The 13,896-nt window shown below is 34.8% G+C and overlaps 1 protein-coding gene across 1 annotated transcript in view; it reads right to left on the bottom strand.

The window, feature by feature from the left end:
• THOC2 (THO complex 2) overlaps positions 1-13,333 on the bottom strand; it is a gene marked incomplete at its 5' end in the record, with an annotated part of 50,525 nt that extends 37,192 nt beyond the window's left edge. The window contains 9 exons of the mRNA XM_009580443.1: positions 235-390; positions 2,871-2,963; positions 3,609-3,775; positions 5,471-5,604; positions 6,425-6,546; positions 7,310-7,380; positions 9,693-9,744; positions 10,976-11,067; positions 13,275-13,333. Coding sequence (XP_009578738.1) covers positions 235-390; positions 2,871-2,963; positions 3,609-3,775; positions 5,471-5,604; positions 6,425-6,546; positions 7,310-7,380; positions 9,693-9,744; positions 10,976-11,067; positions 13,275-13,333 — 946 coding nt within the window. The remainder of the gene's footprint in view (positions 1-234; positions 391-2,870; positions 2,964-3,608; positions 3,776-5,470; positions 5,605-6,424; positions 6,547-7,309; positions 7,381-9,692; positions 9,745-10,975; positions 11,068-13,274) is intronic.
• Between the last annotated feature and the right edge of the window lie 563 nt (positions 13,334-13,896).

Raw genomic sequence — 13,896 nt, 5'->3', positions numbered from 1 at the left:
AATTAGCCATTGAATCAAGAACATTAAACCTAGGTAAGTCCAGAACCCCAAACCATGTATTTCTGCACATTCAATATAACAGAAGTGCAATCAGAGGATAGAAACAAGCTTTCTAAGAAGTACACACCTGTCTATGTTTCAAATAAATATAAGAATGTTTTCCTAACAATTATGTTCATTTTAAAATAATTTAAAGTAATTTTCTTGGAACGGAAACTATTCACAGACACACACCTTTTCAGTTTTCTCCTCCTCTTTTTCTTTTTCCTTCTCCTTTTCCTCAGTCTTTTCAGAAGATAAGACGACCATTGTAAGTTTTCTGACAATTTGCTTAGCTTCCACTATCTCTCGCTTGTGTTCCTCAATGATGGCATTATCCCCTGGAAGAAGCTAAAAAAACAGAACAAACATTGTATCTGAAAATTAAAGTGACCTACTGCTACTTTTGATCGCTTGAGCTCGAAGCAGAAGTCTGTCCTTCCTTGTTACTAATCAGATAAACTTAGTCCCTGAAAAATTCTTTTCCTTGTTACCATCATCCCAACAAGGAACTATACTATTAACAGACTGTTCTGAAATCAAGGACTCATGAGAAAGAATACTGTCCTACTTCCTCACCACCGTTAGTTGTATAAGCTCCCCCTCCCCTCTCCAATTTACCATTCAGGTGACAATTACACACATAACTTGACGATAACATTTACAAAATTCAGTGCCTTAAAACAAAGTGAATATTCAAAAGCATAAATTTTCACTTGCCCATCTAAAGGAAAAGAAAAATTTGATCACCAAGGAAAAACAGGTAATCTACTTAGACACACATTTTGATTGCACTTTATTTTAAAGGCATACCATTTAAAGCTTACCAAATTTCCTATTTATCAGCAATGTGGTTTAAACACATGTAACATCGGTTCCTTAAAAAACATCTTACATTAAGAGATACCTGGTATGATAAAACCTCAGCATAGTCTTGTACCTGAGAACGATCAGCATGAGGAATATAACCCTACACTCAAAAATTAAAAGGTCAAGTTGTGAGACAGAAGAAAAGTTCTTTTTCTGACAAAGCCAAACTTCAATTTGATTCCTGAAATCATGCTCAAACTTTAACTGCAAATAAGTAATCAAAACTTACTGTAGAGTCATGACCTCTTTGATACAGTAATCTTTTCTTCTATTGTTTCTAACACGGGAAGATTTTTACTGTTTTCCCTCCTCCTAAACTGACAGTAGAAGAAGGAAAGACTAAGCATCACCTTCTTCAGAGAAAAGATAGTAGAATACCTTGATTTCATAGAAATTTGGGGAAAAAAGAATCCCACATGGAAAGGTAAAAGGTTTAAATAGCTACACTTTTCTCATTTGAAAACACAGGTAACCTACTAAGATTCACCAAGGAATACCTAGTGTGGAATTTCAAGGCGTAAATCGTATCTTCAGGATGCAATACATATTATATATGGCTGTGTGCATATACACAAATAGAAAACAGTTCTTACAGGCTTGGAAAGGGAAGGGAGGGCAGAGGTGGGGAGGGGAAGGGAGGGCAGAGGTGGGGAGAATATTCTTGGTATGAACGATAATCCTGACAGCTGCTATTGTATAGGAGCCACACAATATATACCACTTAAGACTCAACACCTACACGCTAATTATTTTCTTGAAACTCCCATAGCAAGTTAAATTAAGCCTGAACTGAAAAGAGGAAAAAAATGCCATCCCAAACATGCAAGGACAGACAGAGAGACTGGCAGAGAGATTCTGGAATGAAAGTAGATTAAAAATGAGAATCAACATGACAAAGGTGAACAGTATAAATGAATGCAGGGACCATTCTAGCTGTGAGACTGTCAGAAAACATGCCCATACCTATACAGGTCTGAGTTGAGATTGCACAGGCCACTGTAATTCCGAGTCTGAGCATTTGTTTTGTAAGCTTACAAACATTCCTTAACAAACGAGCGTTATTATCATGCATTCCTCCCTCCACACTGAATATCTGAGACATGCGCTCCTGCTCTTGCTCCACCTGACACATTTTTAGCCAAAATACTCCTATGAAGCCAGAGACAGTTATTGACAAGTCAGATTGTGACTAATCCTATTAACTGCCACACAAATTAATGGCAGGACTACAGTCCAAAACTTCCATAGCTGTAACTAGAGCTCATTTCCTTGATTTCAGTGGATGAGTTTAGAGTCTTAAAATATCTATGGGTATTCTGAAATTAAAAATTCATGCACAATATAAAATTATTTTGATAACTGTAGCATTCTGTTTACCATCTGCCAAATTGGTATGTTGGTTGGTTGGTAAGACTGTCAGACTGGAGAGGATAAGTCTCTCTAAATCTGAACAGGTAACTCCATTTGCCTCTTTCAACCTAACAAATGGTCAGAATTCTTGTAGATGGAATGAAAGGCCTATTCAGGAACATGTAAGAGTTTAAAAAAAAATTCCTACTATTAAACTAAACAAAGAATGTTAGGAGCTGATTGTCCTACCACTTTTTTCAAAAATTGATTTTGTAAAGCAAAATACTCTAGTTCTTAAGGAAGGTTACTCCGGCATTTAAAGCATATTCAGGCATTTACCTCCTATCTATTCAGGCAGGAGGTAAACAATCTGGAAGATGCTACACAGATAATTCAAAGAAAGTGTATCAGCATCCATATTTCAGTGTGTGTTTATTTGAATATGTGGCATTAGAAAATGCTGAAAATTTTAAAAGACATTAAGCATGTACATATACAGGTATTACACAGTATGTCCTGAATCTGAAGCTTTAGGAATAGGGTAAAATATCTGGCTTTCTTTTTAAAATTTTCTTAGTTTTAGCATTTGCCAGAGTAGCAGTGTCACTTACATGAACATAAAGATCTTCCAAATCTATGAGATTATGTTGCAAAAGGACAGCAGCAACTCTGTATAGGGAGGAAGGTGTCTCACCACTTGGATCCTAAAAAGGACAAGATTGCAAATTTAAGAAAAAAGCAATCAGACCACTACAGAAGGTCATGAAACAGAAAAGAAACCACTGAAAGTTCACATGAAACATATTAACCCATGGTTCTCCCTGTTATCATGTTATTTAACTGCTATTACTCCAAAGCAACTAGACTTAACTGTGATACACAAAGAAAATTTTCAGAAACAAAAACATTCAACTATCTTCACACCTTATGGTGCTTGTATGCAATTCTTAGCCATACATTTAAAAAAACCCTTTGAATATTTTATCAAATATCAACAATGACTCCCTTGCAAACATGCTCTTCACTCCTGGGGACAAGTCTTTTGCTTATAAGGTACAATTTCTTCGTTAATGCCAGTCCTTATATAACTATCCAAGTTCAAATGGAAGGTATCAAGATTGTTTTCAGCTGTCCTGGAAAATGCCAAGCATTCTCCTCTAAAACACATTAGAGACTTCCACTCAAATAATACAATTATTACTTTCAATACTGGAATTTTACAACTTAGAAATTAATTTGTATGTACAAAAAAAAAAAATCTGCAGCAAAAATCTGTTATCACTGACTGCAGTTCAACACTGAGTACAACCAACCACCAAAACCAAAAAATAAGAATGGCAATACATTACCTGATAAAATTTGAATTTGAACCCAAGGATATGGCATAGAGTTTGAGGTTCACACATGTACATGTAAGACTCTATGAGTGGTACAAAGAAGTCATCATACTCAGGCCTGCACTCATAGACTTCTAGGATAATATCCAAAACTCTGTTAGGATCAAGGTTAAAACATCCTAGTGGAGAAGAACAGAGTAGAAAAGCTTAACGTTGCTACTTTTCATCTTCATTCTGTTATTAAACGACAAATGCATCAGTTTTTAAAGTTACTTCTTTTCAGTTGAAATTGAGCCTGGATTTAACTACAGCAAAATAATCTGGAACATCTGTAAATACAGTATCTATCATTTTGACTTACGTTGAATATTGAACTAGGCAAAGATACTAAACAGGACTTTCATTTCAGATTACAGAAAAACTAGAAATTACCATCTTAAGGCAAACATTTAGTAAGTAAAAACCCAACTTCACTAATACCACAGTGGCAGCAAAAGGCATGGGCTGCTTCCTCTCCCCTTGTGCTGGCACACATATTCACGCAGTCACACAAATCAGCCAGCTAGAAATTATTTTACATCCCAAAAATTGTTCTGGTTTGAGCTAGACCCTGATCCACCTGGTTGTACTGTCCTGTCAATTCAGTATTATTGCTAGCATTAATGAGAAGAGTTTGTTTATTTTGACAGAAGCAAGAGCAAGGATATAGATCAGGTAAGCCAATGTTGTAATTCTACCCGTATTTTACTATACAAACTTTTCCACCAAAACTCCAGGAGACATGCTCAAGACAGAAATATTACTTTTATCAAAAGAATCCACATCTAGACTATTTTCTTCATTGTGCCATGAGAAATTTTATCTAGGCACATCCACTATGCAGATATATAATTTGCATCAGTCTTTCCTTCCCAAAAGCCATTTCTACTACATCAGAACCTACTGCAAGTCAGTACTTTAAAAGAATTGAGAATTTATAGGACGTCTATTTGCAATTCCTAGAATTCCAGAAGACAGAAAAATGTTTTGTTATAAAATTCCTCAAACTGAGTGTGTATTTTTTACTGTAATAACTAGCAAACCCACCCTCTTTTCTAGCTCTCTTCCAAAACAAGTAGTATTATTACAGGGATTTGACAGTCTCAGGCAAAATTCTGTGATAGACGAAAAATTATCTTTTATGAAATAGTAACATAGCCTTTTGATCATTACTGCACTGGCACCATATGAAACAGGCAATGGTGCAAACATCAATATATTGTATAAAACTCTATTCAAAAAGGAAGTGTAAAACATGGGGCATTACAGATATTTCTTGTTTTTAATGTATTTTGCACTTTGATGGTGACACTCTCGCCAAGACTCAACTTAGAAATATGGACAAATCAAACAGAACTAGGTAAAGGAAGAACATTTACTGCTTCTCATTTCTCTTCATAAGGAATCACTTGTTCAACTTCTTTAAGACTAAAACAATATTCATGCACTGAACTGAGTACCTTAAAATAGCAAAAAGCACTACTTTGTTACGCTCCAATCTGCCTGCTAAGAGATGACAAGCACATCCTCAAAAAATACTGCTGAAATGAATCAAAATCACAGCATGTATATTTGAGGCTGTACTGTAAATTCAGTATTTAAATTAAGTTTAACTACACAGCATTCCCAAAATTAATTTTGCCACAGAAACAGGAACTTCCAAATGTCATAATTCTATCCAAGGTGATCTACCAATACGTGTTACTATCACACTACACGCCTGCATGACATACTTAATCCACAGATGATCTCAAACAGTAGTCTAAAGTCACTCTCTGTAGTCATAAGACCATGTAGAAAAACCAGAGCCCATACTCCTTCAACAAATTCCTTACCTATTAAAGATTTGATATTTTCAAGGATTAAATCACTAGTGATATTTCCGGATAAGTCTTGCCCCAGTTCTGCAATGAGCTTTGCATAACCTTCATTCTCCTCTCTTAACAAATTAAACTTCTGTTGCTTATAACTGCAAATAAACAGAAATGGAACACTATTGTGTAACACATGTCCACAGTGAAGCTTATTTATTGATATTAAATTTGTTATACAAAATGCTAATTTTGAACACATTTTTAAGAACTTGTAACTTATTTGAGCTACTGCAAAAATTACAGAATGCAGTACAATGGATACCTGCAAGGTAGAGAGCATTCTCCAAACAAATCCAGCTCTTCTTTTATTTCAAATGGAGACCATTTAAAAGCAAGATTATGCTTATACTTAACAGTAAAGCTTGTTCTTACACACTATGCTGGAGAACTGCTCTGCAACAGTCCATGCCTAAGGACCTGTTCTACTTTCAAGTGGTGTTCTTTGAGATTGAGACTGAAACATTGGATGCAGAGACAAAAACCGAATGTAGACCACAAAAATATATCCTGTGTGGCCAAAACCAACATAACTACATTTGCTTATATATGAAAACAAATGCCTATGCTTAACTGATGCAACAGCAATAATTAATTTTCTTACACTATTTAAGTTCAATTTGTCACAAATAAAATTAAATATTAAGTATTTAATCTGCACATATGGAATCACTGTAGCAAAAGCCATAGCAAGAGATGACATGAAAGATTTTACATTTCCCAAGAGTTTGAAAACTAAGAGGACTAACGAGGTTCTCTTGTCAATGACAAGTTAAAGTGCAACAAAACACATTTCCTAAAGAAAATTGAGTATTTTATTAAAAGAAACATTACACAATGTTAGAAAACATTGTACCAAACTAATTACCATTGCCCCTCTCCACCCACTCCCCAAACAACCCTTGCCCCAAAACTTACAATAGTTTTGTCTTTATTTTAACAGATTTCTGATTGAACTGTTGAGACTGCTTTATAAGTCCTAATGACTCCAGTGTCTCTGGATCTAAACGCTCCTTTAGGACAGTGTCAGATACAAGATACTAAAAAACACCAAAAACACACATCAAATTTGTCAATTACAAAGATCTAGAAACCATCTGATCATTAATTTAGGCTACATACGCATTCTGACTACAAAAAAAAAGTTCAAATATCATGATATACCATGATACTAAATGCATTCTGCTTCAAACATAGAAGTGGACAAAACTGAGAAACTATTTAACTGAAATTGCAATTTTATAGTGGTAGATTTTATACAGCAGAGCACCCTGAAGAAACAAGCCCTAGAGCCTAATTGCTGGTTACAAAGTCTACATTGCATAGCATCTAGCATCTATTACCAAGAACTGTGTATTTACAAAGCTTATACCCAATCTCTCTCATATTCTGGGAGAAAAAGCCTTATTTTCACATGCTGAATTTTCCTGCAAATCAAGCTTATTCCATGTGGTTAGGAATGCCACTTCTAAAGACAGAGGAGGTTGCATAAAGGAGAAGTCCAACTCAAAACATACTTCAGAAGCAAAATTTCTGTTGAACCAACAGAGGGAAAAACATAAGTTCTCTCAAAACTCTTTGAAGAATTCAAGGGACAACTATACTATATTACTTTACCATAACCTTTTGAAGATGTATTTTTACATTATTTGGGAATTTGTTAAAACATTGTAATAGTCTTTTCCTAAAAAAAAAAACCACCCTAAAAAAACCCAAAAAACCCACCAAAAAAAGCAAGCAAGCTTCAAAACTCTCTGATTTTGGCATATACTTTTACCAAAAGACTTTCTAAGTGCAACTTACCAAACAGGCTAATACCAATTGGGTGAAATGATCCCTCTTACTTTTTTCTTCTAAACAACTTGTTTCAATATCTAGTATAAAAGACAATGGAAAAAAAGGAAAAAAGAAATCATTACTTGTAGAATTTATAACAGTTTCTTCTTTTTATAACTATTCCGATAAATGCTAATGATAACACAATGCAAAGCAGCTCATTTATAACATGCTAGCTTCTTGCCACTTTCCACCTACTCATCCACCTTGAGGTCCACATAATATTTTGATGACAATTCTCACGCATCCACAAATCTCATGAGAAGGTAAAACAGAAACCAGGGCAATGCCATAATAATTTTTCTTGCCCTTCTCTCTGTTGCAATAAGGTTTATGGCAAGCATCAAGAATCAATAATAAGCACGGAAGAAGAGAAATATGAATCACTGAAAGGAACTGCGTGTTCCTAGCCTTAATGTAATGTTCTAGTCTCTCTCCCTGTGTCTTTAGAGTAACTACCATTTACTGCCTGGTCTGCAGTCTTTTACTAGCTCTGACTCTGTATTTACATTCTTTTCTTCTGCATTGTCAACTACTGAATGCAATTCATAAATTCACTCCTATGGGAACACAGGCCATAAAACAACGGCCAAGGAAGCACACCTGTCTAAAGTAGTTTAAAAAAGCACATCATTACAGGAAGCGAGGAGTTGCAAAAGGAGTGGAAAACTCAATAAAAGAATGCAAGGCAGACATTACAAGAAAACAAAAACAAAACCCACAAAAAACCCCACACACATACCCACAGAAAAACTAGATCCATAGAGAAAACATCAACAACAAGAATCTGAGAAAGAAGCCCCCAAACAGACTGAAAACCAATGATGCAGTAGGGTGGCAGCGGAAGCAACAGACTGGCCAGATCAGTCTGGACCCTAGCAGCAAAGCCTCTCAGCCAAAGAAGAATCTGCAGAAAAAAATTCGTCCAGGGAATGTGGATGAGTAGGTAAATCAGAATTCTCATATATTGAAATACATTAACTATAAGATGACAACATTAAAAAAAAAAATTCTGATAGTAGCTAATACTGGTTAGAGGGAAAAAGTGTTAGAGGAAACTCATTAAAAACAAGCAAGAAATTATCAAATGTCCTTTGTCCCAGAGTTTGAAACCTAGCTCCTTAGCCATACTATTTCTCTGCTACTAATGGAGTCATGGCATTTGGCTACATACTAATTTGAAAGGGGGGAGAAACCAGGGGGGAAAAACCAAACACACACACACACCCCCCCATACCCCGAACAGGAAAAAAAAACGGGGCAGGGGGGGACACCAGGAAAAAAAAACAACCCGGGAGGGGAAGGGGAACCGAGGCGGGGGGGAAACGGCAGACAGATACACTAGTTTCAGTTATTCAAGTAGTTCAAGAAGCAACTAATCTCAGTTTCCTAACCCAGCTTAAAAATCAAAAGGGTATCAGTGTAATACTGCATTATAAAAACTAATTATTACAAAAAGATGATACAAGTACACAGAATGAAACATTATGAATAAAACAAAGTCAAAATTCATCATTTAGATGTTACAGAACCGAGGCTCTATATGCAAACTTAATTAGGTGCCTCTCTGAACAGGCAGCCACAGCACAGAAGACTCCACACTCCTTCACTATACAGAACAAACCAGGATCTGTGATGAGCAGAATGTCAAAAGAATTTGCTGAAATTTGTTGAAAAACCATAGAGACATAGAACAGGATAGAAACTGCAAGCAGTTAAAACTATGATCTGGAAAAAAGTATACAGGATTAAAATTCTAAAAATATGAGAGAAACAGCTTTGCATCAACATTACAACATAAAAATCCAGAAGTTATTACCAGAATAAGAAGTACAGATCTTTAAAGCCTGCTCAGTTGGCAGATAACAACTTGGCAAATGATGTCTTTTGCCTTTAGATTTCTAGACAATTAGTACAAGCTCCATTTCACTAAGAGTGACTGTACAGATAAAAATATTTACAGAACACATTCTGAGAACAGAGGATCTACCCACCAGTAAGTCAACTTTTATTTAAAATACTTGTAAGAATGATAACAACACCAAGTCACCGACTCAATTAGCTAACATCCAACATTCTTACAAGCTAGCTCCTTTTAACTATTCTTGGCAGATCAATTTCCACTGCCTTTAATAGGTAAACTTCTGGAAACTATAACAGAACAAAGCAGAATGACAAGACATTAACAACTGAGATACAGACACATTGAGGAAGAATCAACACATTTTGTAAAGAGAAGTCATGCTTTACAGATTTAATGAAATTTCCTGAAGAAGTCAACAAGCAAATGCACAAAGCATGTATTTCTCCAAATCTGTCGCAATGCTTAAAGGAACGGAACCCAACTGACCTAATATACAGAATACATCAGCTAGGATGGAAGGCATGTCTTCCCGAAATTCCTAAAAAGGAAAAAGATCACACTTAGTGAATACAGAAACTCCAATATACTCTTAGAAAATTTTTATTCCATTACATAAAATACCACTTCATCATAAAGTAAGTTCAGATTAATTAATAATACAGATTATTATTACTAATGATATTAATAATTAACAATTCAGATTAATTAATAATGAAGAGGCTCAATTACTGACTAATATCTAATGTAAGTGCTGTACTAATTATTGATATGTAATGAAATAACATAACATTTTAATGTAATTTAAAAGAGTATCTAGTGGCCAGGGACAAAACCCTCAGGTTACTACTTCTATTTCTCTAACACAATGGAACTCCCTGTCTTAAGAGCAGCACCAGCTGTACAGTAAACTATACTTTCTCAGGCACCAAACAAATTACAATTTCCTACAGTAACTGAAGATCAAACATTATCACACGCTACCCCAACAGCAAGGTGCACTTCAGCCTTGACTTCTCTCAAACCCAATGCAGAATTTTAAAAACCTAAAAAGGTTATCCTAGAATAGATTACTGCAAAAGGTATTTTTTGTTAATGTTCTATACATGTCAAAACAGCAATCTAAGAACTTACAAAGAATAAGAAATCATTTTTAGAAGATTATTTCAGGGGGTTTTTTGGGGTGTTTGGTTTTTTTGTTTGTTTGGTCTGGTTTTTTAGGAACAACAACATTTGATTAGAAGTTTAGAGGAAAATACTCTTTTCCCCTACTTTCCCTATTTATTCAAAGCATTTTAAGAAAAATCTTTTTTCAACAAAAAATAAGTCTAATGCATTATTTTAAAGGCAATCATGGGATTTAGACATCTCAATAGTAAAATGGCAGGCACGCACATTGTTACACTGTAAGATATAAATTCTAAAAACCAGTAGGTGGCATTACAGACATGCTGCATAAGCAAGTGAAATCTATTTTTAGCATTTATTAAAAACTTCAGTCTTCATATGCCCTTAAAAAATGACTTAATTTTTAATTTATGCTGAAGTGAATATATCTATTCCTCACTACAAAAAGTAGGGGAAAAACCAAAACCCTGACAGACTACATATATTTCAAGCGCACACAAATGAAGAAAAAGGACTTAACAAGAACGACTTTTTAGACATGGAAAAACAAATCTGTTGAATATTATCCTGCTTGATTTTCATTCAGACTTTTAAAAGAAATGAAAAATTCAGTAAGTATGCAATTGTTACAAATATATACTTACTATGACATCACCAAGAACATTAGAGGCTTGATCATGCTTCAAGTTTCCTCTGACAACATGGTATGCAAGCTCATACAAAGCCTGTTGGATATCTATTGAAAGAAAACAGATTACTAAGGAACATACTAGGTAATCCTTGGTCTAACTTTTAAAGCAATGTTTACAATAATGCTGTAGACTTCAGACACCCTGCCAAGTAAAGGGGATACGCTTCTCTCAGCAATGAGGGGGATTACTTTATTACTGCTGATAGATTAAATTTGAGCATCAGTATCTAAGACTTCACACAAGCAGACAGTAAGAGATGATCCACTCTCCCTAGAGAGTTTATGGAATAACAGTAAAATGGGATGAAAAACTACAGTCCTGCACATAACAACTTGAATCTTGGCAGTTGGTTTAACAAAGACACCTTTAACTTATTATTCACATAAATATCATACTATACATATATATATACACACATATATAAAAAATATAATACATAGAAAACATTCCAGTATTTTTTCTTAATCATATCTCATCACAGATATGCTTTCAAAAACTATTTCTCTAGGAGAAAGTAAAATGTAATTGGAGAAAAAAATGCTTAACAAGGATTTATTTATTTTATTTTTTTAAGTCTCCCATAACTGAAGAATGCTGTTTTACAAAAGCTTATATTAAGCTGAAACACTAAACAGAGGTACTGCATTTGAGAAAATCTTGCAATGTTAAACGTGGCAGTTGCAAAAACAGCTATGGTAAACTTGTAAAGAATTGTTCTTAAATAATACGCCACAATGTTGCTACACCTTTTAGTATATGAAAAATAATAAAACCCCATGCTTTCACCGTGCACTTGCACCATGTGGTTTGCTCAATAAACAATATTCACAATGTGTATACAAGTTACAGATCTTAATGACTTAAACCAAGGACTCAATAACTTGGTGACTGCAGACCACTGTAGGTGCATTAAAACCAGATTTATTTATTTTTTAAATGGACAGGTTAATTTTACCTATCACAGTGCTTTTGGCAAAGAACACTAATTGCTAAAGGCTTGAATATAGCAGGATTGGTTTAGACATCAATTCTATGCAAAACATAACTCTACTACTTTGAAGGCCAATTCAAGAGGACAGTTTGGTGCAGTACTCAATAATTTATGATGAACCCAAACCAGTCATAAGCCTCTGCAAGTGGCTCCCCACATTGTGCGGAATTTGTTTTACAGGTACACTGCTAAATCTGACCTGTCTCCATGAGCTTGTTGTATATTGGACTTCAATAAATGTCTTTCTGGAACTAAAAGGCAGAAATGCAAGTGCCAGTGCAGTTTTCAGAACAGGATCCAGGCCACATGGACTCAAACAAATCCTTGGCAGTCAGCAACCCTGTACCTCACTCCAGATTATCCGTATTTTCAGGGTTTTTTCCATCACCAGAAGGACTTCAACTATTTCTACTGTCTATTAATTCCTCCAATATACCCACTGCATGTATCTATCTAGTCATTTCCACCGGATCTTTTAGATCCTGACAGCAAGGACACAGAAAAAGACACCATATAGAAACTGTCAACCTCTGTCTAGAACAGAGAACATCTGGTGGCCTTTCTTCAAAAACTTTGGGAATAATGATTTTGCTTTGTTGAACAATAAATTCTTCTTTCTTAATAATATTACTTAGAATTTACATTGAAATGTTTTGGTTTATCTTTTTTGCTATTACAGTTGCCCGTTATGACTATTTTAGCAAGAACCCAAAATACCATCTAAACAGCATCACACATTTGTGGTCTTAGTAATATGGAAGCTTTTCTTCCAACAGATTCTGCAAAGCAAACAAAAAATTAATTTTTCTTTAAACATCAAAGATTTCTTAAAGTGAGAATTTAATACTTAAAGACAGCAGTGTCTTTCACTAACAAAGGAGAGGAAGTCTGTAACTCAGGTACTGTCGTCAAAATTACTTTCTGCAGTATGCAATCATACTTGCATACATTAGTGTTCATATATTTAACTTTTAGAATAAAATCTAGTTTTATGTTCAGTTTGCAAAATGGAATTCCATTTTCTATAGCACAGACCAAATACTGGACTACCCCGCCACCATCTTTCACCTGGATATCTGAAAACAAGCCTAGTTGTGGATGTTTGTATTGCCTTACTACTTGTAGTATTTGCCTTTAACACACAACAACGGTCACTGTATATGAATGTTCCAAGCAGATACATGCAGAGGTACCATGACCAACTGTTTCCAGGCTTTTTTTTATTTAATTAAAAACAACCAAAAAACCTACACAACTTACCTCTGAAACCCATATTATCATGGCTTTTGTTTTCACTGAGAGTGCGACATAGTTGCACACTGAAATAAAAGAAACGTGAAAAAATGAAAAAACATAAAAATATTTAGATATTAGCATACACACACAAATGTTTTGGGGCTCTTTTTTTGTTGTTCTGGCTAAAATAACTTTAAATTTGGGCAGTTTAAATGGCTGACTACATTTTAATTTTCATAGAGTAAACACTAATTCACAGAAGTTACGCAAAGAAACACAAGACTCCCAATAGGTGTAATATATATCATATACTTAAAAAAAAATTCTTCCTAACAGTACACATGCTTACACACAGAAAAGTGAGAACACTAAGCAATTTTAGTATGTGAAAGGAAGCATGGAAGTGCCAGCGTTAACCTACTATTGTTAACCAATAAGGAAATGCTTCTCATAGAAATACTATGACTATGATCATTTTCAAACTCTGGCCTGTAAAAAAATTTTAACATTAAACTATGTGCATGATTTCCTGATGCAATGTTTTATCAATGGTAAGACAGAATTTTATGTATTCCAGTCACTAAGAGAATCCGCTACAGGATGCAGAGACCTGTCACGTTACATAGAATCATAGAATCATTAAGGT

This window comes from Fulmarus glacialis, unplaced genomic scaffold, assembly GCF_000690835.1.
Source record: "Fulmarus glacialis isolate BGI_N327 unplaced genomic scaffold, ASM69083v1 scaffold37500, whole genome shotgun sequence".
In the NCBI taxonomy this organism is placed as follows: Eukaryota; Metazoa; Chordata; class Aves; order Procellariiformes; family Procellariidae; genus Fulmarus; species Fulmarus glacialis.
Note: the sequence above shows the minus strand (reverse complement) of the source record. Positions and strands in the feature narration are given on the sequence as shown.